Source organism: Arabidopsis lyrata (assembly GCF_000004255.2).
Source record: "Arabidopsis lyrata subsp. lyrata unplaced genomic scaffold ARALYscaffold_3, whole genome shotgun sequence".
In the NCBI taxonomy this organism is placed as follows: Eukaryota; Viridiplantae; Streptophyta; class Magnoliopsida; order Brassicales; family Brassicaceae; genus Arabidopsis; species Arabidopsis lyrata.
Window position 1 is genome coordinate 13747882 of NW_003302553.1, and position 26403 is coordinate 13774284.

The window sequence follows — 26403 nt, forward strand, 5'->3', positions numbered from 1 at the left end:
GTTTTAGTGCTAAAAGTGCAATTTTGTAATTACCTAAATATGTTAGGCAATTTTGTAATTCACGAAATTTTATGGGAAATTTTGTAGTTACAATATTATCTGAGACAATTTCATAATTAACAAAAGTTATGGACAGCTTTATAATTTTTTTTTTAGAATATGTTAGGCGATTTGTCTCCAATTTTTCAATCTCTCTCTTCTTCTCATGTATCTCAATATATATTGGCGAGAACCTCAAAAGATGCATCATACCAGAAGAAGTGTGAGGGAGATCACATCCTACTCTGGCCAGAATCATACATTAGATCAGTTAACAAAGAAATTTGTGAGGGGCTTTGGATTTACGAGGATGAGCTAATGAAGAAGTGGTATGTATTTTACTCTTCTGGGTTTTTGAAGATATTGGACGAGCTAATAATGAATCTGGTTGATAAGAAACAGATTGATCCTTCTATGCACTTGGTTAAAGTTTAAGATCGATCAAGAGAGTGGACAAAATAGTGTTTACAACAATGGGAGAGGAATTCATGTTGAAAAATACATGAGGGAAATGTATACACTCCTGCAACGGCGAACCCACATTAGGAGAAGGGGTATCACCCGACCCGCCTTAAATATTAAAATCTGGATTTGCAAAAATAATCTGCAGCTTAATTGGTTAAAGTCTGCTCAAAGTACCCCACAACGTGAGTTTGAATCTTCCTTGTGATGCACTTATTATCGCTTTTAATTTATTTTTGTCCCATAATATTTGTTTTCCATCTTTTTCATTGTTTTGCTACATGTATTTTACTTTACTTTTAATTTTATTTTTTATATAAATAAATTAAAAATAAACTATTCTATCAAGGCTATTAAAACGTAAAAATCTAATAACTTGTGTAACTATTTTAATAATAATAATATTTTTTAATTAATTAAATTGTATTTAATATGTTGACACTGGTAAAATAAATTACTGGGTCCCCACTGCATTTCTGAATTAGTTTTTGTCAGCTTTGTAATTTAAGAAAGGTCTAGAATAATTGTGTAGTTACCGAAAGTTATGGAACAATTGTATAAAGAAGAAATTAATAACTGCTTATGTCTAATGACTTTAATATTGTATTTCAATCCAATAAAAAGATTATCGGCATATGAAAATTTGAAGAACCCAAAAACCTCTAAAAATAAAAAATTCCTTATCTTTTGTCTCTAAATCATATGTTTTAGACGATGATGGATGTATGATCTACACTCAAACACATAAAATCATATATGTTCAAAAGATAATGATACAAAGAAAGCAAATCTTCGTCAAAGCTATTGTACATCTAAAGTACAAATCCGATAAAAATCAAATATATTAAATTATAAGTTTGAAAGATTCTATTCGATGAACCTTTATGGGTCAAAAGATCATTCTTAACAGCAAAATACACTTATTAACAAAAAAAGGTCTTGGTTGCATAGTTTTAGACACAAAAACGCTTCAAATACCTTTATCAGTTTTTGATTTTCCTAGACCAGAAAAAAATCGAATCAAATTGTTTCAGTCAACAGAAAAAAAAACAGAGAAATACAAGATTAAGTAACATCTTACCACAATGAAGTTGTCTGATTGCCTTGCCAACAGAAACATCAACATCAGTTGTGTATTGAAAACAGGTAGAATCTTCACCGGAAAAGACAATCTGAGAACATAAAAGACAAGTAAGTTTCACTTAGTATAAACACACTTATTTCACATTCCAGATTGATTGGTTACCTTTAGCTTGTTTTCAGATAGACATTGCACATCTTCTACTCTAAGTTTGCAGCAGCAAACGGTTTGAGCCTCATCACCATCTTGTCAATAAGAATTCAACATGAGATTTCATTTACAAAACATCTAAGTACAAATCCTTACCTTTTCGTATCCAGCTCTAAAAGCCAATCTATCAATGAGATAGATGGCTACAGCAAGTTGTTTTTTCAAGACATCTCGAGCTGCCACATCATTGAGATATTTGGCCCTAATGCTGCCTATATGACCCTGCAATTAGAAAGAGAATGGCTATGAGAGTTCTTAGTTAACTAATTCACTGACTTCAAGAGTGAGACATTGTTTGTAGACATTCACATTCATAGATTTATGATAACCTATATTCAACATTCGAATAAGCAATTGGAATAAACTTGGTTTTCTTTTATCCAGAAGAATCAACAGAACTCCGATTATGTAGATAGTAAAACCCTAAAATGTTCTCAAAATCAATTTGTCAATGTGAAATACTTAACAAAACCTGAAGATTATTTTGACAAGATTCACGTATTAGCTATCAATTTAACCAAGAGCACAGTGACTAATACACAGAAGCTAAACGAAATCAAATCAACAAGAAGATTTGTCAATGTGAAATCCTTAACAAAACCTGAAGATTATTTTGACAAGATTCACGTATTAGCTATTAATTTAACCAAGAGCACAGTGACTACTACACAGAAGCTAAACGAAATCAAATCAACAAGAAGATGTAAATACCATATTCTTAGTTAGGAAACAGAGCAAAAGAGTGAGACATTGAAGATACTCACCTTGAGATTTCTCCCTTTTTCAAATGTTTCTTTTGATAAAAAATTAATTAAAAGCTTAATTGGTTAAAGTCTGCTCAAACTACCCCACAACGTGAGTTCGAATCTTCCTTGTGACACACTTATTATCGCTTTTAATTTATTTTTGTCCCATAATATTTGTTTTCCATCTTTTTCATTGTTTTGCTACATGTAATTTACGTTACTTTTAATTTTATTTTTTATATAAATAAATTAAAAATAAACTATTCTATCAAGACTATTAAAACGTAAAAATTTAATAACTTGTGTAATTTTTTTAATAATAATAATACTTTTTAATTAATTAAATTTTATTTAATATGTTGACACTGGTAAAATAAATTACTGGGTCCCCACTGCATTTCTGAATTAGTTTTTGTTAGCTTTGTAATTTAAGAAAGTTCTGGATAATTTTGTAATTATATAAAGTTCTAGAATAATTGTGTAATTACCGAAAGTTATGGAACAATTGTATAAAGAAGAAATTAATAAGTGTTTATGTCTAATGACTTTAATATTGTATTTCAATCCAATAAAAAGATTATCGGCATATGAAAATTTAAAGAACCCAAAAACCTCTAAAAATAAAAAATTCCCTATCTTTTGTCTCTAAATCATATGTTTTAGACGATGATGCATGTATGATCTACACTCAAACACATAAAATCATATATGTTCAAAAGATAATGATACAAAGAAAGCAAATCTTCGTCAAAGCTCTTGTACATCTAAAGTACAAATCCGATAAAAATAAAATATATTAAATTATAAGTTTAAAAGATTTTATTCGATGAACCTTTATGGGTCAAAAGATCATTCTTAACAGCAAAATACACTTATTAACAAAAAAAGTCTTGGTTGCATAGTTTTAGACACAAAAACGCTTCAAATGGGAAAAAAAACGACGAAGTATCCATGGGTAAACTATAACAACTCTATTTCATGCGTCAAAGACAACTGTTCAATAATAAAAAAAAAGTATATCAAGGTGTATATGCATGACAAGGTCAGCGCGAGTCAATGATGACAAAAGTTGTTTGAGTTTAGAATTAGATGGAGGCTTTCAACTGCAATGTAAAGTTACTGTAGATAGGAGGAGAGACCGCTAAATGAAAAGTGTGATTGTGTTATATTTTATTGAAGAAATAAATCTATGTTGAGCTAAAGAAAAAAAGTTAAAAAGATCAATTCGTCTCTTATTTTTTAGTTTTTAGTAAATGCGTAATTATACATTCTACTAAAGATATAAGCATCATCTTACTAAATTGTTACTCGTCCAAAAAATATATATATTTAAGTATTTAACGATAATTTTAAAATATGAAGCTTATTTGTCACATTATCCTATATATTACATTTTTCGGACAAAAATCTATGAAATGTTTGATCCAACGGTTAGGATCCACTGGATGGTGGGAGAAATGACGTATCCTTCTTGGCAAAATAATGTGTACTTTTTTTCCTTTCTTTTTTCCCCCTTTTTAATTTAATTAGGGACCAAAATATATTGTATATTGCTTTCATAATAAATCACAATTCTGTAGTTTTAAAAAAAAAATCACAATTCTAAATTTCTGACCAACATAAAATCTTTCCTGTTATGAACTGTGTCATCTCATTAATAGAATAAGGGATATATATACAATGATAATAGCAGGATACATAGAATAAGGTAAAACCCTAATGGGCCATGGGCCGGTTATGGAGTCCATCCATATGGTTTATAACACTCCCCCTTGGAAGACATAACCGTGCCCGATACTAAACCGGGATCTCTATAATGCGCTGGGGAATGTTGCCTCATTAAAACCTTACCAGGAAAACCCAGTGGGACAAAACCATGGTGAAGGAAAAAGAGTACAACACGCATTACTCCCCCTGATTTGAGCATCACTGTAGATCCTTAAGTCCGCGCATCCCGATCTGATGAATGAGCTTCCGGAACGTTGAAGTCGGCAATGATTTGGTGAATAGGTCGGCTGAATTCTCACTTGACCGGATCTGTTGAACTTTGACCTGACCGTCCTTCTGTAATTCATGAGTGAAGATGAACTTAGGCAGAATATGCTTCGTTCGATCCCCTTTGATATAGCCATCCTTTAGTTGAGCAATACAGGCTGCGTTGTCTTCAAATATGATGGTCTTTGATGTAGTAGTAGTAGTAGTAGTAGTAGTAGTAGTATTAGTAGTAGTAGTAGTAGTATTAGTAGTAGTAGTAGTAGCTGCGCCTTAAGGAAGGCTGCCTACGTACCCTTGGAAGGGATCAAGCCACACGTAGTTCCTATTCATTGACCATGCCATAATCTGATCTTATGAATAACCTGCATCAGCAAATCAAACTAAACCAAAGCAAACTGGATCTTCTTTGGTTAGATCAGTATAGAATAAACCCAAGTAAACAACGCAGGAAGAATAAACTTTAAAATTTAACCAAACCTTCCTTTAAACCTTTCCAGTGCCTTTGAGTTGATCATGAACTAAATTTAGACAGGAGACTCACGGCAAAACAAATGTTTGGTCTAGTGTGTCTAGCAAAATTCATTAGAACTCCTATGGCACTGAAGTATGGCATTTCCGGACTGAGTGGATCACTATCCAATCTGAGGCTTCTCACCACCATTGGGCCTGGTCAATGGGCGGGCCTGGTCCTTATTAAATTTCCTTGAGTACTCTTTCAGTGTATGCCATTTGATGCACAAGGATTCCATTATTCACGTACTCAGGTTGTAATCCCAAACAGAACTTAATTATTGCCTAGGTCTTTCATTTGAGATTCTTTCTTTAGATATACTCAACTGTTTGGGCGATTACCCAGAGGTTTAAATCATTCATATACACTTCTATGATTACAAATCCTTTGTTTGCAAACTTCTTGATAAAAATACATGGACTGATCGGATCGTTTTTATAGCCTTCTCTGATGAGATATTCGCTTAACCGGTTATACCACATACGTCCGCTTTGTTTCAGTCCATATAAGGATTTGTCCAGCCTTATGCAGTGCTGTTCTCGAAAATCTTTCTTATCTTTGAGCTCAATACCCTCTGGTAATCTCATATATTATCCAGTGGACTTATATAAATATGCAGGCATTACATCCATTAGCCGCAAATCTTTCTCTTTTATATAGCCAGACTTAGCAAAGATTTAAATGTCTTAGCATCCACCACAGGGGAGAATATCTCCTCTATTTCTGGTCTTTGTGTGAATCCTTGTGCGACAAGCCGTGTCTGATATATTACGCTTTCACTATGTTTATTTCACACAATCACAAAGACTCATTTGTCCCACTGGCTTTACATTGAATGGTGTCCTTTGTATTGGACCAAACACATTCTTCTTCTTAATGATTCTTAGCTCCACGTTTTATGGTCTTGTACCATTTTAATCAATCAGGTCTTTGAGTGCACTCTAGTATAGACGTGGGCTCCTGATCCTCATTCATTTCAGTTGCTACCTTGTACGCAAATATTTTATCATTGATGTCGACATCTTTTCGGTTCCATTGTATTCTAGACATGATATAGTTTATAGATATCTCTTTACACCTTCAGGACCTTGAGGTTTGGCGTCCCAAACCTCATTGATTGTACCTTAGGGTTATGTCTATTAGCTGGCTATGTCTATGGTTTCTTGAACCTTCTCGGTTTCCCTTGCACCTTTCTTTGATTTCCGAGGGTTCTTGTCTTTGGAACCTTTTAGGTCTACCACGTTTCTTACGTGTTGTAGCAACTTGATTGTGTTCCTTGTGAACATCAATACGTACTGGTGCATTACAAGCTGGTATGTACGATTTTGTTACTCTCTTTGGGTCATTATAGGAATCTTGGCAACTGTTTTAGCTAGCTTTTGCAGATATATAGTCTTTTGGATCTCTGATGGAGTCCGAGGATCTTGCCATGTGAAGGATGTTTGATTCCATGTAAGTTCTTTGACCAGCTTGTTAGTCTCTCCACCCAGTGTTGGGAAAACGGATTCATTGAGATGACAATCCTTGTATGTGGCCTTTGGCTCGAGATACTTAATGATGGTGGGAGAATCATTTTTAACGTATATTCCCATCCCCTTTTGAGGTCCCATCATTTGCTCTCTGTGGTGGTGCTATGGGTAAATAGGTGACACACCCAAATGTCTTTAGATGGGAAACGTCTGGCTCATGACCCGTTAGCAATTGGGATGGGGAATATCTATGTTCACTAAATGGCCGAATGCGTATTAATTCAACAGCGTGTAAAACTGCATGTCCCCAAGCTGAGACCGGAAGCTGCGACCTCATGAGTAATGGTCGAGCAATTAGTTGATTTCGTTTAATGAGGGATTCAGCTAATCCGTTCTGTGTATGGACATGTGCCACAGGATGTTCCACACTTACCCCCATGGCCATACAATAGTCATTAAATGCTTGGGAAGTGAATTCACCAGCATTATCTAAACGTATGGTCTTAAGAGGAAAATCTGGAAAATGGGCTCGCAATCTGATCATTTGGGCCAATAACCTAACAAACGCTTGGTTCCTAGAAGACAATAGGCAAACATGCGACCAGCGGGTCGATGCATCGATTAAAACCATGAAGTACCGAAATGTTCCACAAGGTGGATGGATCGGACCACATATGTCTCCTTGAAGTCGTTCTAGAAAATGTAAGGTCTCTTTAGACACTTTGACTGGTGAAGGTCGAGTGATAAGCTTCCCTTGTGAACAGGCTATGCACGTGTGGTGCTTAGGGGAAACTCGGTTTTCTTTAAGGGTGTGCCCTTTAGAACTTTGAATTAATTTACGCATCATATTCGAACCGGGCTGGCCAAGCCGGTCATGCCATTAGTGAATTTCTCAGTAAACCCTTATTTGTTTACTTTATTAGCCTTTATCATATTGACCTTGGCATAGTAAAGATCTATGACGCGGGTATAGTCTCTAAGACCTTCTCATGGTCTTGGGTGCTCTTAGTAATATATGGGAATCCTTTGTTCCCTTCACCCTTAGTTTCAATGTGAAAACCATTCAAACACATTTCTTTGAAACTCAACAAGCCCCCTTGAGCTAGGTGAATATGAAGCATCTGAGGATGCGTGCCCTTGGGAATATGGGCCTGCCATGGGCCTGCCCTTAGCCTTCACTAAATTTAGCTATACCCGCAATTTGGCTAATGAACCATGTCTTTAGATATTTCGTTTATTGAATTCTCATAATCATCTATCTCATGGTCGAAATCTTCTTCACCATCGTGATGAACTAAATGAGCTTCTTGATTCTTTTCAAACTCTCTTGATAGAGATCAACGAGATGCTTAGGTGTCCTGCACGTCTTAGTCCAATGGTTTCCCCATTACTCATCAGTGGCAAACAAGTTTATTTGAGTGTTGTGGTTTGGGTATACCGTGGCCTACCTCGATTACGACCAAAGTCGGGTCGGTGGCCTTAACCATATGAATGGTTTCCTTGATCATATAAATTATATTTTCCACTTCTACCACGTTCATTCCATTTACCATGACTGTGGCCATGATACTTATCTCTTTGGACGTGGTTAGACTCTTTAGTCTCTTTAGGCTCTTTAGGCTCTTCAGCCCAACGGGCTTCTGATAATGGGGTAGGACCAGGAGGTCTCATTTCACTATTTATAACTCATTGTTTTGCTCAGCAAGTAGCATATCAGAATCAATGTTCTCATCACGGTTTCTCCAAAGCCTCACTCCTTAGCACTCTCTACAGAGGAGTCCTCCCCAAAAACAAGAGTTTAGACTTGCATATGTGGTAAAAACCTTTTTCACGATATTGTTGCTGAGGCAATATATTGTTTGTGTGAAAGGTCGAGAATGCTTTCTCTAGCAAGTCATTCTCAGTAACTTCCTCATCACGGAATCTCAGTATTGACACTATTTTAAATAGTGCTGAGTTATACTCATTCATGGATTTGAATTCCTGGAATCTGAGATTCTTTCGATCGAATCGGGCTTTTGGGTAATAGCACCGTCCTGAGGTCCAGAGGATTCTTAATAGTGAGGTACTGATTTTGAGACTCTCATTGAGGTGATGGCGTATGTTAGTAATCGCCTTATATCTTTCTCTTCTGGTGACATTGTTTTCTTCCACAATAGATTCACCAAGCCCCTTTTTCCTTTAGGATAATCTCAGTGTCCAAAGCCCATTGTAAATAATTGTCACAAGAGGCATTGAGTGCCGTGTATTCATAATAGTTGATTTCTGACATCTATAATATATAGAGTTAAATGAGAACTCATGTAATCGGTTAGACCAAGTCATGCGGTATTTAAGACCGAGCCATGCTTGTCTTCAGCAAGTGTTTTCTACACAATCATGTTATATATATATGGATGAAATCAACCCTAGAAGATTGATCTAGTATGCAACAAAAAACAACCAAACAATCGGATCATACTAGATTAGGATATTATGATTTCGCGGTTAAGTTTTAGGGTTTTAGCATCCGCGATTTATAGTACTAGGGTTTTTTCTAGGGTTTTGGTTTTATGTATGGAACTTTCTATTTATGGAATCTTTCCTTATATGGAACTTTCCATTTATGGAAACTTTCTATTTCTCATCTAGAAAGAAATCCTAAACAAACGTGTACTTTAGGGTTTTGGAATATTTCCTTATGAAGGAGTTTCCTATTTTGGTAACTTTCCATTTTGGGAAACTTGCTATTTTAGGAAACCTTTTATTTTGGGAAACTTGCTATTTTACGAAACTTTCTATTTCTGTAAACTTTCTTTATATGGAACTTTCTATTTCTGGAAACTTTCCATTTATAGGAAGCTTGATCTTAAACCGTGACTTAGGGTTTATTAAACCGGTTTAACCTAGGATTTAGGGTTTCGGTTTACTTTCGGTTTAACCTAGGGTTTATATTAAAACATTCAATCTATCATGCCATTAAACATCTTTCCATTCACTAACTTCTCAATTAATTCTCCAATCATAAATCAAATCACATGTGCCAATTTTCATGCAAATTTTATCTTATCAAACTTTAATTGGATCATGTATATAAAGCATAATAAATAAATAGCACTTATCTTAATTAGAGAACTGAAACAGAGACCCGAGATCTGATACGGAGATTGGAAACAGTTATGTCTCTTAGCTGGTTGGGACCTCGTACAAAATCTCAATATATATAATCCTGATTCCTGAGAAACTCAAAATTTTGCTCATGGAAACATGGCTATTACATTAGTAAAAAGAAAAAAAATAGGGTTTCTGTAATATACTGCATAAAACAGTTCAGAATCAATAACATATAATCCGTGCATAAATCGTACAAAATATAGACAGGATTTATAATAAATAATCCATGCAAAATTTGTGCAAATCTACAGACATAATTGACAACAGATAATCTGTGCAAAATTCATGCAGAAATACAGATAAAATTGATAACATATAATCCGTGCAAAATTCGTGCAAAACTACAGACAGAATTAACAACAGATAATCTGTGCAAAATTCGTGCAGAAATACAGACAAAATTGATAACATATAATCCGTGCAAAATTCGTGCAAAACTACAGACAGAATAGATAACAGATCATCTGTGCAAAGTTCGTGCAGAAATACAGACAGGATTGATAACAGATAATCCGTGCAAAATTCGTGCAGAAACAAATATGAACAGAAAACTTATCTCGATAGAGTTTAGAATTTTGTTTGCAGAGACGGCTAGAGTTTTGGTTTTGGTTTTTGTGAGAGAGATTTAGGGTTTCGGAATTTTTAATTTTTAGGGTGAAAGGCTATCGTGCTGATAACGTGTTGTGAACTGTGTCCTCTCATTAATAGAATAAAGGATATATATACAATGATAATAGCAGGATACATAGAATAAGGTAAAACCCTAATGGGCCATGGGCCGGTTATGGAGTCCATCCATATGGTTTATAACATTTCCAGATTTTATTTTCCTTTTTGGTGTAAATTAATTAAGGGAGATTTTTATTAATATACTAAATTATATAAGAAATTTGAAAATTACACTAAGTATTATAGTAATTTGAATACTACTCATTTTATATTGAAATTATACCCTTTTTATTTATTTAATATATTAGCTAAGACTTCCCCAAATTCTTAGATTTCATTTTCACCTAGGGTTTTGCTAAGCTTGGTGGCGAAGTAATTATGAGAATTGATCTGTCTGTTCCAAAGTTGAGGGCAGAGTTAGAACTCAACAAGGTTCTCGGAAAAGGTTCGTCCGGTTCGGTGAGTCTCATCAAGTACAATGGACGCCGCGACGGTGAAACGCTTTACGCCGCCGTGAAAACCTCCAACATCATTCACGCTGACACTCTCTACAAAGAGTTTCAGATCTTGTCCGAATTCAAAGGATGTTCAAGAATCGTCCAATGCTATGGGACCAAAGTAGAAGAGAGAATCACCGACGACGGTGACGTAGAGTTCAAGATTCACATGGAGTACGCATCTGGAGGAAGCTTGAGAAATTTTATGAGCAGATTCAAGGAAATGAAATTGCCTGATCCTTTGATCAGAAGGTTTACGCGTATGATTCTTGAGGGTTTAGCAGTTATTCATGGACACGGCTATGTTCACTGCGATCTCAAACCCGAAAACATCCTCGTTTTCCCGAGTTTCGAGTTAAAGATTTCTGATTTCGGGTTGTCCAAAAGAGAGGGAGATAACAACTGGTGGCTTCCTAGTCATCCTTTTGCGGGAACACCGATATATATGTCGCCGGAATCCATTTCTACGGGCGAGACAAGGAGAGGTTTGGATTTATGGTCGTTAGGATGTGTGGTGTTGGAGATGTACACTGGGAATAGAGACCATGGTGGGATAAAAACTATGACTTGGAAGATCTCAAGAAAGGTTACATGCCATTGATTCCGAAAGATATTCCTTGTGATGCAAAACTCTTTGTGATGAGTTGTTTTGCGGCGGAGACTGACAAGAGAAAAAACGCTTTCACATTGTTGAGGCATTGCTTCTTGCGTGGAGATGTTAATAAGATCATAGAGCCTCTCGTGATGAAGAATGAGAATTCTAATGATATAGCACTAGAGTTGGAGAAAATTGAGCTCAGGTTTTCGCAACTTAGGTGTATTAGTGGTGAATAGACTCGTGGAATATAATTGAAAAGTCGATGAGTCTAGCTAGACCCTGCAGGAGACCTAATTTTGCTCTTTATTTTTCTTTGTACTGTTCTCTAAAGGAGGGCTATTACCCCACTCTGGTCTTGGTTGCAAATGTTGCGGTTCTTTGTACTGTTCTCTAAAGAATTCAAGTTTCAACTATACAATATCCATATATATCCGAAGATCAAAATGCTTTTTAGCTAACTTTATATAAAAGTACAATTGTTCATCACGGTTTGAAATGTTGAACTTGCAATTGTATTTAATCGATTTTAGCTGTATTTATTTTACACAAATTTTGTCAACCACTCATTTGCACATTTGTTTTGTATGGTCCAGATAATTTTACTAAGATATTACATGAACCTGTCATGTGATTTTGGCACTTTCCAAACCCAAATGTGCAATGAATAAAAAAAACCAAACCAAATTCACATAAAACATTAATATTACACATTCACGAGTTTACAAAGCACAGAGATTATGAAGCAAATACATAAGATAATTACTTTCCGGGGACAAAGTTAGTAGCGTAAGACCAGGCGTTGTTAGCCACAGGATCAGCCAAATGATCAAACAAGTTCTCAATGGGACCTTTACCAGTAACAATGGCTTGGACAAAGAATCCAAACATAGAGAACATGGCAAGACGACCGTTCTTGAGCTCCTTCACCTTCAGCTCAGAGAAGGCCTCTGGATCCTCTGCCAAGTTCAATGGGTCAAACGCACCTCCTGGGTAAAGTGGGTCAAGCCCTTCTCCGAGTGGTCCACCTCCGATTCTGTAACCTTCAATGAAACCCATGAGCACAACTTGAACAGCCCAGATGGCTAAGATGCTTTGCGCGTGGATCAAGTTAGGGTTTCCAAGGTAATCAAGACCTCCTTCTGAGAAGATCTGAGAACCTGCCTTGAACCACACGGCTTCTCCGAATTTAACACCGTTCTTGGAGAGAATCTCAGGGAATGTGCATCCAAGAGCACCCAACATAGCCCATCTGCTGTGGATTACTTCAAGCTCACGGTTCTTAGCGAATGTCTCCGGGTCAGCCGAGAGTCCAGCGGTGTCCCAGCCGTAGTCTCCGGGGTATTCTCCGGTTAAGTACGACGGTGTGTTCTCCGAGAATGGACCCAAGTACTTGGGACGGTCTGGTCCATACCTGTTACAACATGAATTTGGTGATTAGACAGATCTAAGGATAGATTAAGTTAGAGGGAGAAAGAGTGGATTTGGTACCAGATGCTTTGAGGAGTAGACTTGACGGTACGACGCATGGTCACACGGCCACCACCGGAAACACCAGCCTTGCGGAGGAGGTCGTTGGAGGGCTTGAGGGCCGTTTGGCCGGCGAAGGAGGATTGCTGGATAGCTGATGTTGCCATTATCGTAATCTTTTCTTAAACTACAATGAAAGGAAAGGAGATAAGAGAGAGTGTTGAGTTATGGTGAGATGGTGAAACCAATTGTGTTTTATAACAGAGAAGGTGTTCATGTTAGGGGATTACCAAATGTACACGTCAGTGAGTTCTGATTGGTTGAAACAGTTTAATTGAGATTTTTGAGATTTCCTTGGTCCTATAAGAGATTGGTAATGGCTGTGGTGGTGCCATCTGGCAGTTGAAGATCTTGTGGTTTCAAATGAGAGACTCTGATTTTTTATTGGATTCTTTGTGATGATGATATCTCATATCTTGCTTGGATTGTGTTTCTTTATCTTTTATTTTAAACCGTGGTTAGTACTGATTTTTACTTTTTACATAATTTATGTTTGGTTCGGTTATTCAATTTTTGGATCTATGTTTTTTTCAGCAAATTTTTGGGTCTACAGTATTTAAAGGAAAAATATCACTCCCTCTGTCCCAATTTATTAGATGTTTTGTGTAAAAACACAAGATTAAGAAATAATTAATGTTTAATTTTTTTATAGGAATTCAGCCAATAGAAAAAAAGACTGCATAATTTAAATGGTCATAACATACTAAATAAACATAAATATGCATAGAAATCTGGGAAAATCTTATAAAATGGAACAAGAAAAAAATGCTAAAATATCCTATAATTTGAGACATATGGAGTAGTATAAAACAATGGGTTGGTTTGATACAGTATTGGGGTTTTAATCTTAAAAAAAAAGGTTAGGTCCAATATTTTTGACAGTACCATTTGACCAACTTTATTGGTTATCCTTCAATAAGTGTCTCAAACATAAATTAATATTAATGTTTAAAGACATCCTACTTTTTTTGGATCTAAAATGTCTTTACAGAGACACAAATTCTACTGTTCAAAGACATATCTTCTTCTTTTTTCTCATACACAAATTCTACTGTTCAAAGACATATCTTCTTCTTTTTTCTCATCTTTTATTATTTTTATATTTTAAAAACACCCCATTTTTTGACCAATGGAGGTGCTCTAAGAGCACCCCATTTTATGTCCTAATATATCACTTCATTGTCATTTAGTCATTTACCAAATGAACTCCAAAACTTTCTAAGCCACAAAATCGTTCAATTTGTTTTGAGAATTGAAACAGTTAGCGGTTATCTTTTGGTTTGGGACAAATTGGTTTTTAAATAACCTAGATCGGCCATGGTTCTGTGCTGTCGTTTGACTGGTTTGGCCGAAAGGTTTAGCTCAGGTCTTATAATTTATAAACATTGTTTGACCGGATTTAACATTGTCCGAGGGAAACATTGGCCACATGTTCATTTACCAAACAAGGTTTCAGTGAAACTCAAAATCTTACAAACATCTCAGTCCAAATAAGTAACTCATAAAGTAAAGGTGCAATGCAGTCTTCAACTAAAAACCATTTACATTGTCAATTTTACTTAAAAAAGAAAATTTAACTACTCCATTGGAGATGCGAACTCTTCTGCTACAATACCCTCTTCTTCTACACAACCCAGCATGATTGCGGTTAGCATAAGTTTCCCCGCCTCAGCGAAATCTTTGTGGCTCATCAACACGTCCTCTACGGAAGAAGTTGAATCCTCAGGGTTCTCTCGTCTCAGGGGAAGGACTTGTGCAAAATCTCCATCAAAAGAGTTGATTCGGGTTGGTCCGTAACATCTTTTGGAAGCCTGGAAAAGGGCTGTGTTCCTTAGATTCTGTAATGTTTCTTTCTCGCTCCAACCTTCATTAGTAGAGGCTTGATGGAGCCTGTCCCAGTCGTCTTGATCCGCAGCATTTCTCCAGCATTCTTCTAAGAGACTCTTATGATTATCACAGAATGAACCGCTCGTCCATGCAAACACCTCGAAAGCCTTTATAGCCGTCCATCGGCCCTGGATATTGAGACAGATTTCAATGAGCTCCTCTGGTCGGAACAGCCGGTTTCTTGCTTCTCCATTTGGCAAAGCTTTTGTTATTTCTTCCTGCCAGATATTACGGTTTCACCGGTTATAGAGAGTATTTACAAAGCTGATTTTACCATCGTGCTATACAGGATAAATATTAACACAGCTGAGAATCTACCTGCAGCTTCAGTAAGTTGAGATCAGCTTCAATGCGCTTCACTTTCGATTCGGAATCAGCATCCTTGTCTGCAATGCGATAATTATCATGAATTTCAGAAAGAATGACAAAAAACCAAGGAAAATCAACTATTATACCTGCCACATAGGCTATCTTTGAAAGGTTCAGAAACCGCTTGCGGTCTGCGAATGTTGGTTGTGCATCTTCAGGTTCTGGCACGGTTCTTTCTTCATTAGTTGTCATAGACTCTTCATCTTGTGCTAGAGCCAATGTATGAAGAGTGTCAGAAGCAGATGAGAACTGATGAAGAAACACCTGATGAAGCCACAGCAGATCAGAATGGCGCTTTAGAAATATCAATAGCTCGTCCTGGAATTCTTCCCCAAGCCGTAGAAGCTTAGAGAACTGTTTCATATCATAGAGTTCCTGGAACACAAAGTAACTGAACCCTCCTTGCGGTCCCACACCTTCGTGCTGCACATGAATTTAAGGGTATTAACTAAGCAGGAACACAGAAAAGAAGTAAGACAAGGTAAAGGAAGGAATGATTGATTCTAGCGCTAAACAAGAGTGAAAGATGTCCAAAAGCTGCCAAACACAAAAATCAGACAACAAATTGTCTTGCTGTGCAATCTCAAGACTCAAGAGTATAGCAAAACAACTAGAAGAAATCTAATGCGTTTGAGATTACTAGAGGAACAGGGAAAGAAGAAACCTGAGCACACATACCATCAGGTTTCTGAGCAGTCCTGTATCATTAAGATCATAACATATCTTCCACATAATTTTATAGCCTGCATGTCGCTTTGCAATGGAAATCAAATTTGAACAACGGTTTCTGAAGATATCTTCATCTGTCGTTTCAGTTCTTTCTCTGATGCCCTACAGATACAAAACCAAATCATGGTGTGATTTAATACAAAAATGATATGCAGTGCACCACATGCAAAGAAGTGCTAACCTGGATTTCTGCTTCCATAAACTCTTTCGCTTGTTGATACAGAGAGTCAAAAATAGTATCCCGCCGAGTCCAGTACTCACTAAGCAAACCTTTGTTCTCCTCTTCCCTCTCCAATTTTGCAAAGGTAGAACCGGCACAGGCCTCAAGTAAAACTTCAGTAAGCACTTCGAGATGCATGTATATATCTGATTTAGCAGAGATGTCAATCCTAGATGCCTCAGTTAACAGATGAAGCATAAAGGACGCAATGCACCACAGTCCATTACATACAACAGGCTGACAGTGCCAAGGTATTAAACCTTCAAGTGGTGGATACCACATTTGATGCTCATTTTTGTAATCTAAGGCAGTCTGAAGAATTGTAACACATGCATTTGAGAGTTCGCAGGCTCTCTGCACTTGAGTTCCCAGTGGTTGGTCAGCTCTGATTATGTATTCTAGTTGCCTGTTCAGACAATAAAACACTTCCTCAAGTTCAGATACCTTGCTGTAGAAAACTTCAGCATTATCTCTGTCCATCAAAAGAACTGTATTTCGCCGGGCTCTCTCCCCTACAAATTGAATAAGATCCCAAAGGGCACATGAAACTTGATCCTCTGAGCCAGCCTGCGGCGAGCCAAATCTAGCTGAGCGGTTCTGGTTAATCATATTCTGCAGTTCCCGGAGTTGAATCATGGCAGCAAGTTTTTCACCATTTTCCAGAATTATTTGCAAAGAATGTCCTGCCATAAAAGAGATGCATTAGCTCAGAGGTCCATTTTTATGCCAACCAGAATAATTTAACAATTCACGAAGTCCTTTTTATAAACTACTATCCAGTTGGGGGAGAAATTACTTATGAATTAGAGATTCATCTTCAAGCATTAAAATTCTGGTTTTGACTAAGTATGCAATAATGTAGTAGAATCATGCTACAGTAAGAAGAAAAAACCAGTGAGAGATAAAAGTGAATACTCTGTTTAGAACACAGCTCCTCATGGCATTTCGATAGAGCAAGAAAGTGTAGAAAATTCTCATGCTTCTGTTGTTTCTCAACCAATTGTGAAGATATAACAGTCATAGCTACTATCTCAGCCCCTCTAGTTGTTGTCCAATGCTTAGCTAATGTGTCGACTATAGATTTGCTTTTGCGAGCAAAAACATTGGTTTCTCCATCTCTATCAAATGCACCAGATTGACTAAGCTTCTCCAAGGATCCATCAACTTTCCCAGATAACAGAAAACCCTCAAAGAGCTGGCCAAGCAAAGCTTCTGATTCCTCCTCACGGGCTGTTTGACGAGTGAATCCCATTTTAGGGTTTCCTTTGTCTCCACTATTCTGTATGTCAGAATTCTCCTTCCCGGCAGTTCTATCAATGCCATATGGTGTTATCCTTGTCTCATCTCGTGTAGACCTCTCATTGGAGCTATTTTTGCGTGACAGACTTCTCTCTGGAGGTTCGACTCCACCAAGCACAACTGCTTTCTCTGGTATTGCCCACACTCCTGCTTTCTCAGTTAGCACAGTCCATGCACCATATTCATGTTCATCAGTTGAGGAAAGAACTGAAGCATCCAAGACCTTGCCAGCATCATAAGGTAAATCAAACTTATAGAGCCGTGTAGAACTTCCATGACAGTAGCAAACTGTAGCTGTTCCATCACCTGAAAGAATTATAGCTGACCCTGGGGGCCTACCACCAACTCTAAGTTTCATAGAGAATAAGAAGTCTTTATCTTCCACTCTTGCTTTCGGGATTATGACTTGGATTGGAGCTTGTTTCTCCAGAACCTTTTCCTCTCTCCCATCAGCAAATCTCATCTCAGATTTCTGTTGCAAGGTTAAAAGCGAATATTGTGTATAGCTAGAACTGCTGGCGCGGTCCATGCAGATAGTGGCAACAAGAACTGTAATCACTTTACCCTGATCTACCTGCAAATCTAGAGGCCAAATTTGCTTTTGACTTGCTATATCTTTCTTGATACCAGAATCACCATCAGTGCCAACAATCTCATGTTGCCAGACTTTTGAAACAGTCAGATCAGGATAAGGTTCAATAGTAAAACAATGTATGTCACAATCTGTCAACATAAAAAATTCCCAACACGACTCTCTTGCCAATCCTTGCGAAAACCGCCAGATCAAGGACCTTGGATACCCCTCACTTACAGAGGAAGAGCTGATGTTCAACTGCACTTGATTACTTTTAACGCCTGTAGGGCTACAGGTAAATTGCCATAGCTCACCATTAGAACTGCAAGCAATAGCAATACAAAGGCGCTCAGCCGTAGCAACTGCAGTAGTAATCAAAGAATTGAGATTGCTATATTCAGCTCTACTGCTTCTAATCCCATTGCTTTGTCGCTTGTTAAATGCTGAGCTTTTTCTACCTACAGGTGAACTATACACAACACTTTCATCCGAAGATCCAAGACTAGTAACAGGGGCAGCTTCCTGACCAGAAAAGATGTCTGACCAATACACAACAGCTCGAGTTTTTCTGTTACACATAACAACACCAACAGGACTACGAGAGCGAGCAGCCCTCGTAGCTGCACCAGCAGAAGTATCCCAAGACACAACACTAATCAACCAACTTTTCCCATCTTGTAAACCACTACCAGACTCTTCATTAACCAAAACACCAACAGGAAGTTCAAGAACAACACATTTTCTCGACGGTAACGTCGTCAAATGACTCCATACAAAAAGTTTACTTCCAGTAATAAACCAAGAAAGACACGTTTCTTTATCCATTCCACCAGATACACAAGCATCACCTGTAGAAGAATAATAATCAAAAACTCTCTAAGTACACTCCTCAAAGAAAACGTTCTACTTCTATCTAATCTAAAGAATACTAACCAGGATAACTTTGTTCATCTCGCAACAATTGAGGAAACTCTCCAACGAATACAGGCTTTAATTGATCTGAATCATCTCCTCTTTCACCATTGTTCCCAGGAGAAACTCTAACAACCATGAACAGATTAATCAATACACCAAATCGAATGACTCAAAGGTAGAAATGTAAGCGAAATTCGTCACAGAGAGAATACAATACCTAGCGAGAACAGATAAACGAGGAGCCCAAGGAGCAGGAGTTCCAGTGGCGGGACGATCTGAGATGAAATTGTTCCGATTTTGAGTTGCCGGAGTTACTGGAGAATCCGGTGGAGCGACTCGATTGCGTGAGCTTTGCTTAGCTCTCTTCGTCAATGGAGAGAACATTTTAACCCAGGAAGAGAGAGAGAAAAAGGGGTTTAGGGTTTATGTGAAGAAGGTGAAGAAAGTGAGTACGAGAAAATTTTTGAATCGGAGAAGGTGAAAGATTCGGCGATGATGTCAATTTGGTTTAGCCAAAATCGGGTTTGAGATTTCACGATCGGTTTGGTTTACGATTTTGTTGGGTAATAGAAATTTTTATTCTTTGGGCTCTGTTGTTGTCGGCCCATGTGAATAGTGAAGATATCGATACTGTATATATCGAAGAAATTGATTGTTTAATCATTAATTTGTAATTTGTAATTTGTATTTAACCAATACTGTAAGGTTCCCCAAGAGCAGTTTATCTTCTCAAAGACTTGGAAACTATACATGCCACCACAACAAGAGGTTCCTTGGCACAGGCAAGTATGGTTTACAGGTTCGATCCCCAAACACTCTCACCATGTGGCTATGTTGCCTTGATAGAATGCCAACTTTATCTAGGCTAAGAAACCGGGGAATTGTGGAGGATGATACTTGTTACTTGTGTGAAATTTACTTTGAAACAAGAGATCATCTCTTCCTAAGATGTCCATACAGTTATGATCTATGGAGATGGTGCATGGCCAAGCTGAAGTATATATTCTCGGGATTTAGCACTTGGGATCGTTTTCTTGGCTGGCTCAAATCACCAACTAATGAAGCTCCGATGGACACTTTAAGGCATATTGCGGCTCATGCAGCGATCTACACATTATGGCATGAAAGAAATGCTCGAATCTATACTGGGATCCGTACTCTGGTTGAAAGTCTATTCCCTCTACTTGATAGAAGTATCCGAAACACTTGCTCTGCTAGAAGACTCATCCCGAAGTTTCAAGACCTGCTCAAACTTTGGTTTTCGGAGCACCTCTCTCTAATTCTTTTGTTCTTTTGCTTTCTTTTATTGTTCTTGTACCGGGCTTGTTCATCCTGGAGTTCATTTGTCGTTGTGGCACATTAAACTATATTCTATGTAATCGTTAAAGTTATATAAAACCAGAAATTTTAACTCCAAAAAAAGAAAATTAAGTATAGGAAAAAGCAACTAGAGCTGAAGAAGCTTTATAAATTCAAGGAGGACAAAACTATTTCAGTCTCTGGTTCTCTGTTGTAAAGGGATAAACAGATTCTCTGATTTTTAAGTATCTTCTCAAGCACCATTGTGACTTGTGACTTCTCAATATTCTGGAAAAACAAATCAATAGCGTCTTTGGCCCGCCTTGCGTAACCGCAAATCTGCTGGTCCATGAAACTACATTTCATGTGCTTTGTCTCATATTATATCAATATGTGTTTTAGTTTTAGAGTTCAAAAATTTTACAAGCTGGTTGTTGTTATAGTTAAAAAAAAAAAACATGAATGTAATGCAAAGAAAAAAGAAATCATAAAGAGTAACATTTCTCTATAATCCAGTTTATGAAGGTGTCAAGTCTTTCTACATGGAAGAAAATGAGACTGTTGCTTTCTCATCCATCATCCTCTCTAATAATGGTTACTATGTTCCCGCTCGATTTGAACCAAACTTGGAGTATTAGAGATTATATCTCTCCGGTTTAGTATTGAATATAGTGCGGTTATCTTTGGTTATCTATCATGTTTATAGTAGGTTATCTCTCTTAGTATTTAAGCTTTCTCTGTATCATATTTTACATTTAATGAAGGTTTCACGATTGTTGATATGGTATCCCAACCTTCATTCACTTCTTCCGCTTAATTCGATTCTCTGATTTCATTGTTGTTCTTTTTCAATTCGTCACTCGATTTTCTTTGAGATTTTGGTCCTCCGTTTGATTTCTTATCGCTTGATCGGTTTATATCTCCGACTAATTGATTTTTCCGATCAATCCATCGTCTTCTCCGATCTGTTTCTTCGTTTTTTTTGTTCTTCGATCTGTTTCTTCACCGGCGAAATCTTAATCTTGTTTCGATTCCGGTTGTTATTTTTTTTTTCTTTAATCAATTTCTGTTTCCGATCAAAGTTGATCGTGTTCATCTTCTTTCCGATCATAATTGATCGTGTTATCATCGATCTTGATCATTAATCTTCGATCTTGATCTGTTTTCTTCCGATCGTTTCATCAAAATCGATCGTGATTCTGTTATATCGTTTTCATTGCTTCGTCTACATTCCGATCAAGTTGATCGCATTGTCACATTCGACTATTTTTTCTGGATCAGATTGATCTTTTATCATACGATTGATTCATCAATATTGATCGTGATTATCTTCGAATCGAGCTCTGTTTCGTCAAAAGCGAGCTTCGTATATCTCAATTTGAGCTTCAATTGCTCAATTTCAGTTTCTCTTATTCGATTTGACTATCTCAGCTTCTAGATTGAGCTTGATTTCATCAGTTTCAGTCGATCTGCGTTTGAGATTTGGTATAATGGTGATATCTTCTCAGCTGATGCTCATTCCAGCTCATGATTCTGCTAAATCAACATGATTTGGTATAATGGTTACATTTTTGGATCTCTTACGTGACCACCGGAAAGTCATTCATACTCTGGTTCATGTTTGATGTTATATGTTCATGGATACTGCCATTTCTCAGTATGAATTTAGCTTCTGGAATGATATTTGTAGATTCTGGAATTGTCTTCGTTGGTGATGATGTTGAGCTTCAGTTAGAACGGTTTAGGCAGAACTATTATATTGATGATTGATACATGATGCTTCGACCTAGCTGCATCTGTGGTTGATCTTCTTGTGTTTTGCCGTGTTAGCGAGAAAGCTTCTTCATTGGAAATGGTCTCAACATTACCAACCATTCTTGAAGTTTGCTATGACTTTCTACTTCTAATCGCCATGGATTATGACATTGTTGTCCAGTTTTTGCTGAACTTTGGAGGATTGCAAGTGATAGCTCCTCCTATAGCTGGTTTTGTTTCCATGCCATTGTGATTGATGTACAGACTCTGCAATTCTTTATATAATCATCACTTGTTCACGACAAGCTTTCTTATGTAAGTGGGATTCACAGAACGGACAAGCCGACTCCATTGTTTACAATTTCGGATCACATTCTGGTGGTACTATGAAATTAAGAACAATTGGTTCCTCTTTGGATCATTGCTATGGCCTCTATAAAATCATCATCCTCAAGATTTTAGTAGCAGAATTATTTTGTGGACATGGTTTTGGTAAGAGAATGTTTGGGTTAAAAGTGACGATGCCCTTTACTTGTCTACGGCTTGCTACTCCTATGGCTGGTTTGTGATGTTACTTGGCTACAAACTCATGGAGCTTTCTACATGGAAGAAAATGAGACTGTTGCTTTCTCATAAAAGTCTTTTTGAGCACATAAATCTTCAAATCCAAGATGTCATACTTCCATCTTGCGGGGGCGTATTAGAGATTATATCTCTCCGGTTTAGTATTGAATATAGTGCGGTTATCTTTGGTTATCTATCATGTTTATAGTAGGTTATCTCTCTTAGTATTTAAGCTTTCTCTGTATCATATTTTACATTTAATGAAGGTTTCACGATTGTTGATATGGTATCCCAACCTTCATTCACTTCTTCCGCTTAATTCGATTCTCTGATTTCATTTTTGTTCTTTTTCAATTCGTCACTCGATTTTCTTTGAGATTTTGGTCCTCCGTTTGATTTCTTATCGCTTGATCGGTTTATATCTCCGACTAATTGATTTTTCCGATCAATCCATCGTCTTCTCCGATCTGTTTCTTCGTTTTTTTTGTTCTTCGATCTGTTTCTTCACCGGCGAAATCTTAATCTTGTTTCGATTCCGGTTGTTATTTTTTTTTTCTTTAATCAATTTCTGTTTCCGATCAAAGTTGATCGTGTTCATCTTCTTTCCGATCATAATTGATCGTGTTATCATCGATCTTGATCATTAATCTTCGATCTTGATCTGTTTTCTTCCGATCGTTTCATCAAAATCGATCGTGATTCTGTTATATCGTTTTCATTGCTTCGTCTACATTCCGATCAAGTTGATCGCATTGTCACATTCGACTATTTTTTCTGGATCAGATTGATCTTTTATCATACGATTGATTCATCAATATTGATCGTGATTATCTTCGAATCGAGCTCTGTTTCGTCAAAAGCGAGCTTCGTATATCTCAATTTGAGCTTCAATTGCTCAATTTCAGTTTCTCTTATTCGATTTGACTATCTCAGCTTCTAGATTGAGCTTGATTTCATCAGTTTCAGTCGATCTGCGTTTGAGATTTGGTATAATGGTGATATCTTCTCAGCTGATGCTCATTCCAGCTCATGATTCTGCTAAATCAACATGATTTGGTATAATGGTTACATTTTTGGATCTCTTACGTGACCACCGGAAAGTCATTCATACTCTGGTTCATGTTTGATGTTATATGTTCATGGATACTGCCATTTCTCAGTATGAATTTAGCTTCTGGAATGATATTTGTAGATTCTGGAATTGTCTTCGTTGGTGATGATGTTGAGCTTCAGTTAGAACGGTTTAGGCAGAACTATTATATTGATGATTGATACATGATGCTTCGACCTAGCTGCATCTGTGGTTGATCTTCTTGTGTTTTGCCGTGTTAGCGAGAAAGCTTCTTCATTGGAAATGGTCTCAACATTACCAACCATTCTTGAAGTTTGCTATGACTTTCTACTTCTAATCGCCATGGATTATGACATTGTTGTCCAGTTTTTGCTGAACTTTGGAGGATTGCAAGTGATAGCTCCTCCTATAGCTGGTTTTGTTTCCATGCCATTGTGATTGATGTACAGACTCTGCAATTCTTTATATAATCATCACTTGTTCACGACAAGCTTTCTTATGTAAGTGGGATTCACAGAACGGACAAGCCGACTCCATTGTTTACAATTTCGGATCACATTCTGGTGGTACTATGAAATTAAGAACAATTGGTTCCTCTTTGGATCATTGCTATGGCCTCTATAAAATCATCATCCTCAAGATTTTAGTAGCAGAATTATTTTGTGGACATGGTTTTGGTAAGAGAATGTTTGGGTTAAAAGTGACGATGCCCTTTACTTGTCTACGGCTTGCTACTCCTATGGCTGGTTTGTGATGTTACTTGGCTACAAACTCATGGAGACTTCAAGGTTCTTTGAGCAGTATTCTTCACTTGTGATACTTAACAGTTTTATCAAGCTCATCTTGGATTCAAGCCACTCACTGCAAATAAGATCTCTCAAGTTCTCATGGCTATTGAAGAAGAGGACGACATGTGATTCATTTCTCTATAATCCAGTTTATGAAGGTGTCAAGTCTTTCTACATGGAAGAAAATGAGACTGTTGCTTTCTCATAAAAGTCTTTTTGAGCACATAAATCTTCAAATCCAAGATGTCATACTTCCATCTTGCGGGGGCGTATTAGAGATTATATCTCTCCGGTTTAGTATTGAATATAGTGCGGTTATCTTTGGTTATCTATCATGTTTATAGTAGGTTATCTCTCTTAGTATTTAAGCTTTCTCTGTATCATATTTTACATTTAATGAAGGTTTCACGATTGTTGATATGGTATCCCAACCTTCATTCACTTCTTCCGCTTAATTCGATTCTCTGATTTCATTGTTGTTCTTTTTCAATTCGTCACTCGATTTTCTTTGAGATTTTGGTCCTCCGTTTGATTTCTTATCGCTTGATCGGTTTATATCTCCGACTAATTGATTTTTCCGATCAATCCATCGTCTTCTCCGATCTGTTTCTTCGTTTTTTTTGTTCTTCGATCTGTTTCTTCACCGGCGAAATCTTAATCTTGTTTCGATTCCGGTTGTTATTTTTTTTTTCTTTAATCAATTTCTGTTTCCGATCAAAGTTGATCGTGTTCATCTTCTTTCCGATCATAATTGATCGTGTTATCATCGATCTTGATCATTAATCTTCGATCTTGATCTGTTTTCTTCCGATCGTTTCATCAAAATCGATCGTGATTCTGTTATATCGTTTTCATTGCTTCGTCTACATTCCGATCAAGTTGATCGCATTGTCACATTCGACTATTTTTTCTGGATCAGATTGATCTTTTATCATACGATTGATTCATCAATATTGATCGTGATTATCTTCGAATCGAGCTCTGTTTCGTCAAAAGCGAGCTTCGTATATCTCAATTTGAGCTTCAATTGCTCAATTTCAGTTTCTCTTATTCGATTTGACTATCTCAGCTTCTAGATTGAGCTTGATTTCATCAGTTTCAGTCGATCTGCGTTTGAGATTTGGTATAATGGTGATATCTTCTCAGCTGATGCTCATTCCAGCTCATGATTCTGCTAAATCAACATGATTTGGTATAATGGTTACATTTTTGGATCTCTTACGTGACCACCGGAAAGTCATTCATACTCTGGTTCATGTTTGATGTTATATGTTCATGGATACTGCCATTTCTCAGTATGAATTTAGCTTCTGGAATGATATTTGTAGATTCTGGAATTGTCTTCGTTGGTGATGATGTTGAGCTTCAGTTAGAACGGTTTAGGCAGAACTATTATATTGATGATTGATACATGATGCTTCGACCTAGCTGCATCTGTGGTTGATCTTCTTGTGTTTTGCCGTGTTAGCGAGAAAGCTTCTTCATTGGAAATGGTCTCAACATTACCAACCATTCTTGAAGTTTGCTATGACTTTCTACTTCTAATCGCCATGGATTATGACATTGTTGTCCAGTTTTTGCTGAACTTTGGAGGATTGCAAGTGATAGCTCCTCCTATAGCTGGTTTTGTTTCCATGCCATTGTGATTGATGTACAGACTCTGCAATTCTTTATATAATCATCACTTGTTCACGACAAGCTTTCTTATGTAAGTGGGATTCACAGAACGGACAAGCCGACTCCATTGTTTACAATTTCGGATCACATTCTGGTGGTACTATGAAATTAAGAACTATTGGTTCCTCTTTGGATCATTGCTATGGCCTCTATAAAATCATCATCCTCAAGATTTTAGTAGCAGAATTATTTTGTGGACATGGTTTTGGTAAGAGAATGTTTGGGTTAAAAGTGACGATGCCCTTTACTTGTCTACGGCTTGCTACTCCTATGGCTGGTTTGTGATGTTACTTGGCTA

General features: G+C 37.1%; 3 protein-coding genes across 3 annotated transcripts; 1 reads left to right on the plus strand and 2 right to left on the minus strand.

Annotated features, from left to right (window-relative positions):
• The first annotated feature begins 10544 nt into the window (after nucleotides 1–10544).
• On the plus strand, nucleotides 10545–12287 carry LOC9321855 (mitogen-activated protein kinase kinase kinase 3). Its single transcript, XM_021030363.1, is given in 2 exon segments — nucleotides 10545–11370; nucleotides 11373–12287. Coding segments are annotated over 2 exon segments (951 nt in total). The 5' UTR covers nucleotides 10545–10713; the 3' UTR covers nucleotides 11667–12287.
• On the minus strand, nucleotides 12096–13208 carry LOC9319749 (chlorophyll a-b binding protein 2.1, chloroplastic). Its single transcript, XM_002885743.2, has 2 exons — nucleotides 12919–13208; nucleotides 12096–12841 (listed from the first exon to the last, which is right to left on the minus strand). The coding sequence occupies exons 1-2, from the start codon at nucleotides 13062–13064 to the stop codon at nucleotides 12190–12192; spliced, it is 798 nt and encodes a 265-aa protein (XP_002885789.1). The 5' UTR covers nucleotides 13065–13208; the 3' UTR covers nucleotides 12096–12189.
• Nucleotides 13209–14362: 1154 nt separating this feature from the next.
• LOC9321856 (nuclear pore complex protein NUP133) lies at nucleotides 14363–19535 on the minus strand. Its single transcript, XM_021030361.1, has 8 exons — nucleotides 19168–19535; nucleotides 18969–19075; nucleotides 17078–18883; nucleotides 16124–16845; nucleotides 15892–16044; nucleotides 15300–15636; nucleotides 15163–15230; nucleotides 14363–15062 (listed from the first exon to the last, which is right to left on the minus strand). Exons 1-8 carry the CDS (start codon nucleotides 19332–19334, stop codon nucleotides 14535–14537), a joined length of 3888 nt encoding a protein of 1295 aa, XP_020886020.1. The 5' UTR covers nucleotides 19335–19535; the 3' UTR covers nucleotides 14363–14534.
• Nucleotides 19536–26403: the final 6868 nt, after the last annotated feature.

Excerpts from the sequence above, each read along its gene's own strand:
- LOC9321856 (XM_021030361.1), bottom strand. The coding sequence starts at position 19,334 with ATGTTCTCTCCATTGACGAAGAGAGCTAAGCAAAGCTCACGCAATCGA. Across the intron at positions 19,076-19,167 it reads CGTTTATCTGTTCTCGCTAG|AGTTTCTCCTGGGAACAATG; the intron begins GTATTGTATTCT and ends CATGGTTGTTAG. Across the intron at positions 15,637-15,891 it reads GACTGCTCAGAAACCTGATG|CACGAAGGTGTGGGACCGCA; the intron begins GTATGTGTGCTC and ends ATTCATGTGCAG.
- LOC9319749 (XM_002885743.2), bottom strand. The coding sequence starts at position 13,064 with ATGGCAACATCAGCTATCCAGCAATCCTCCTTCGCCGGCCAAACGGCC. Across the intron at positions 12,842-12,918 it reads TCTACTCCTCAAAGCATCTG|GTATGGACCAGACCGTCCCA; the intron begins GTACCAAATCCA and ends ATGTTGTAACAG.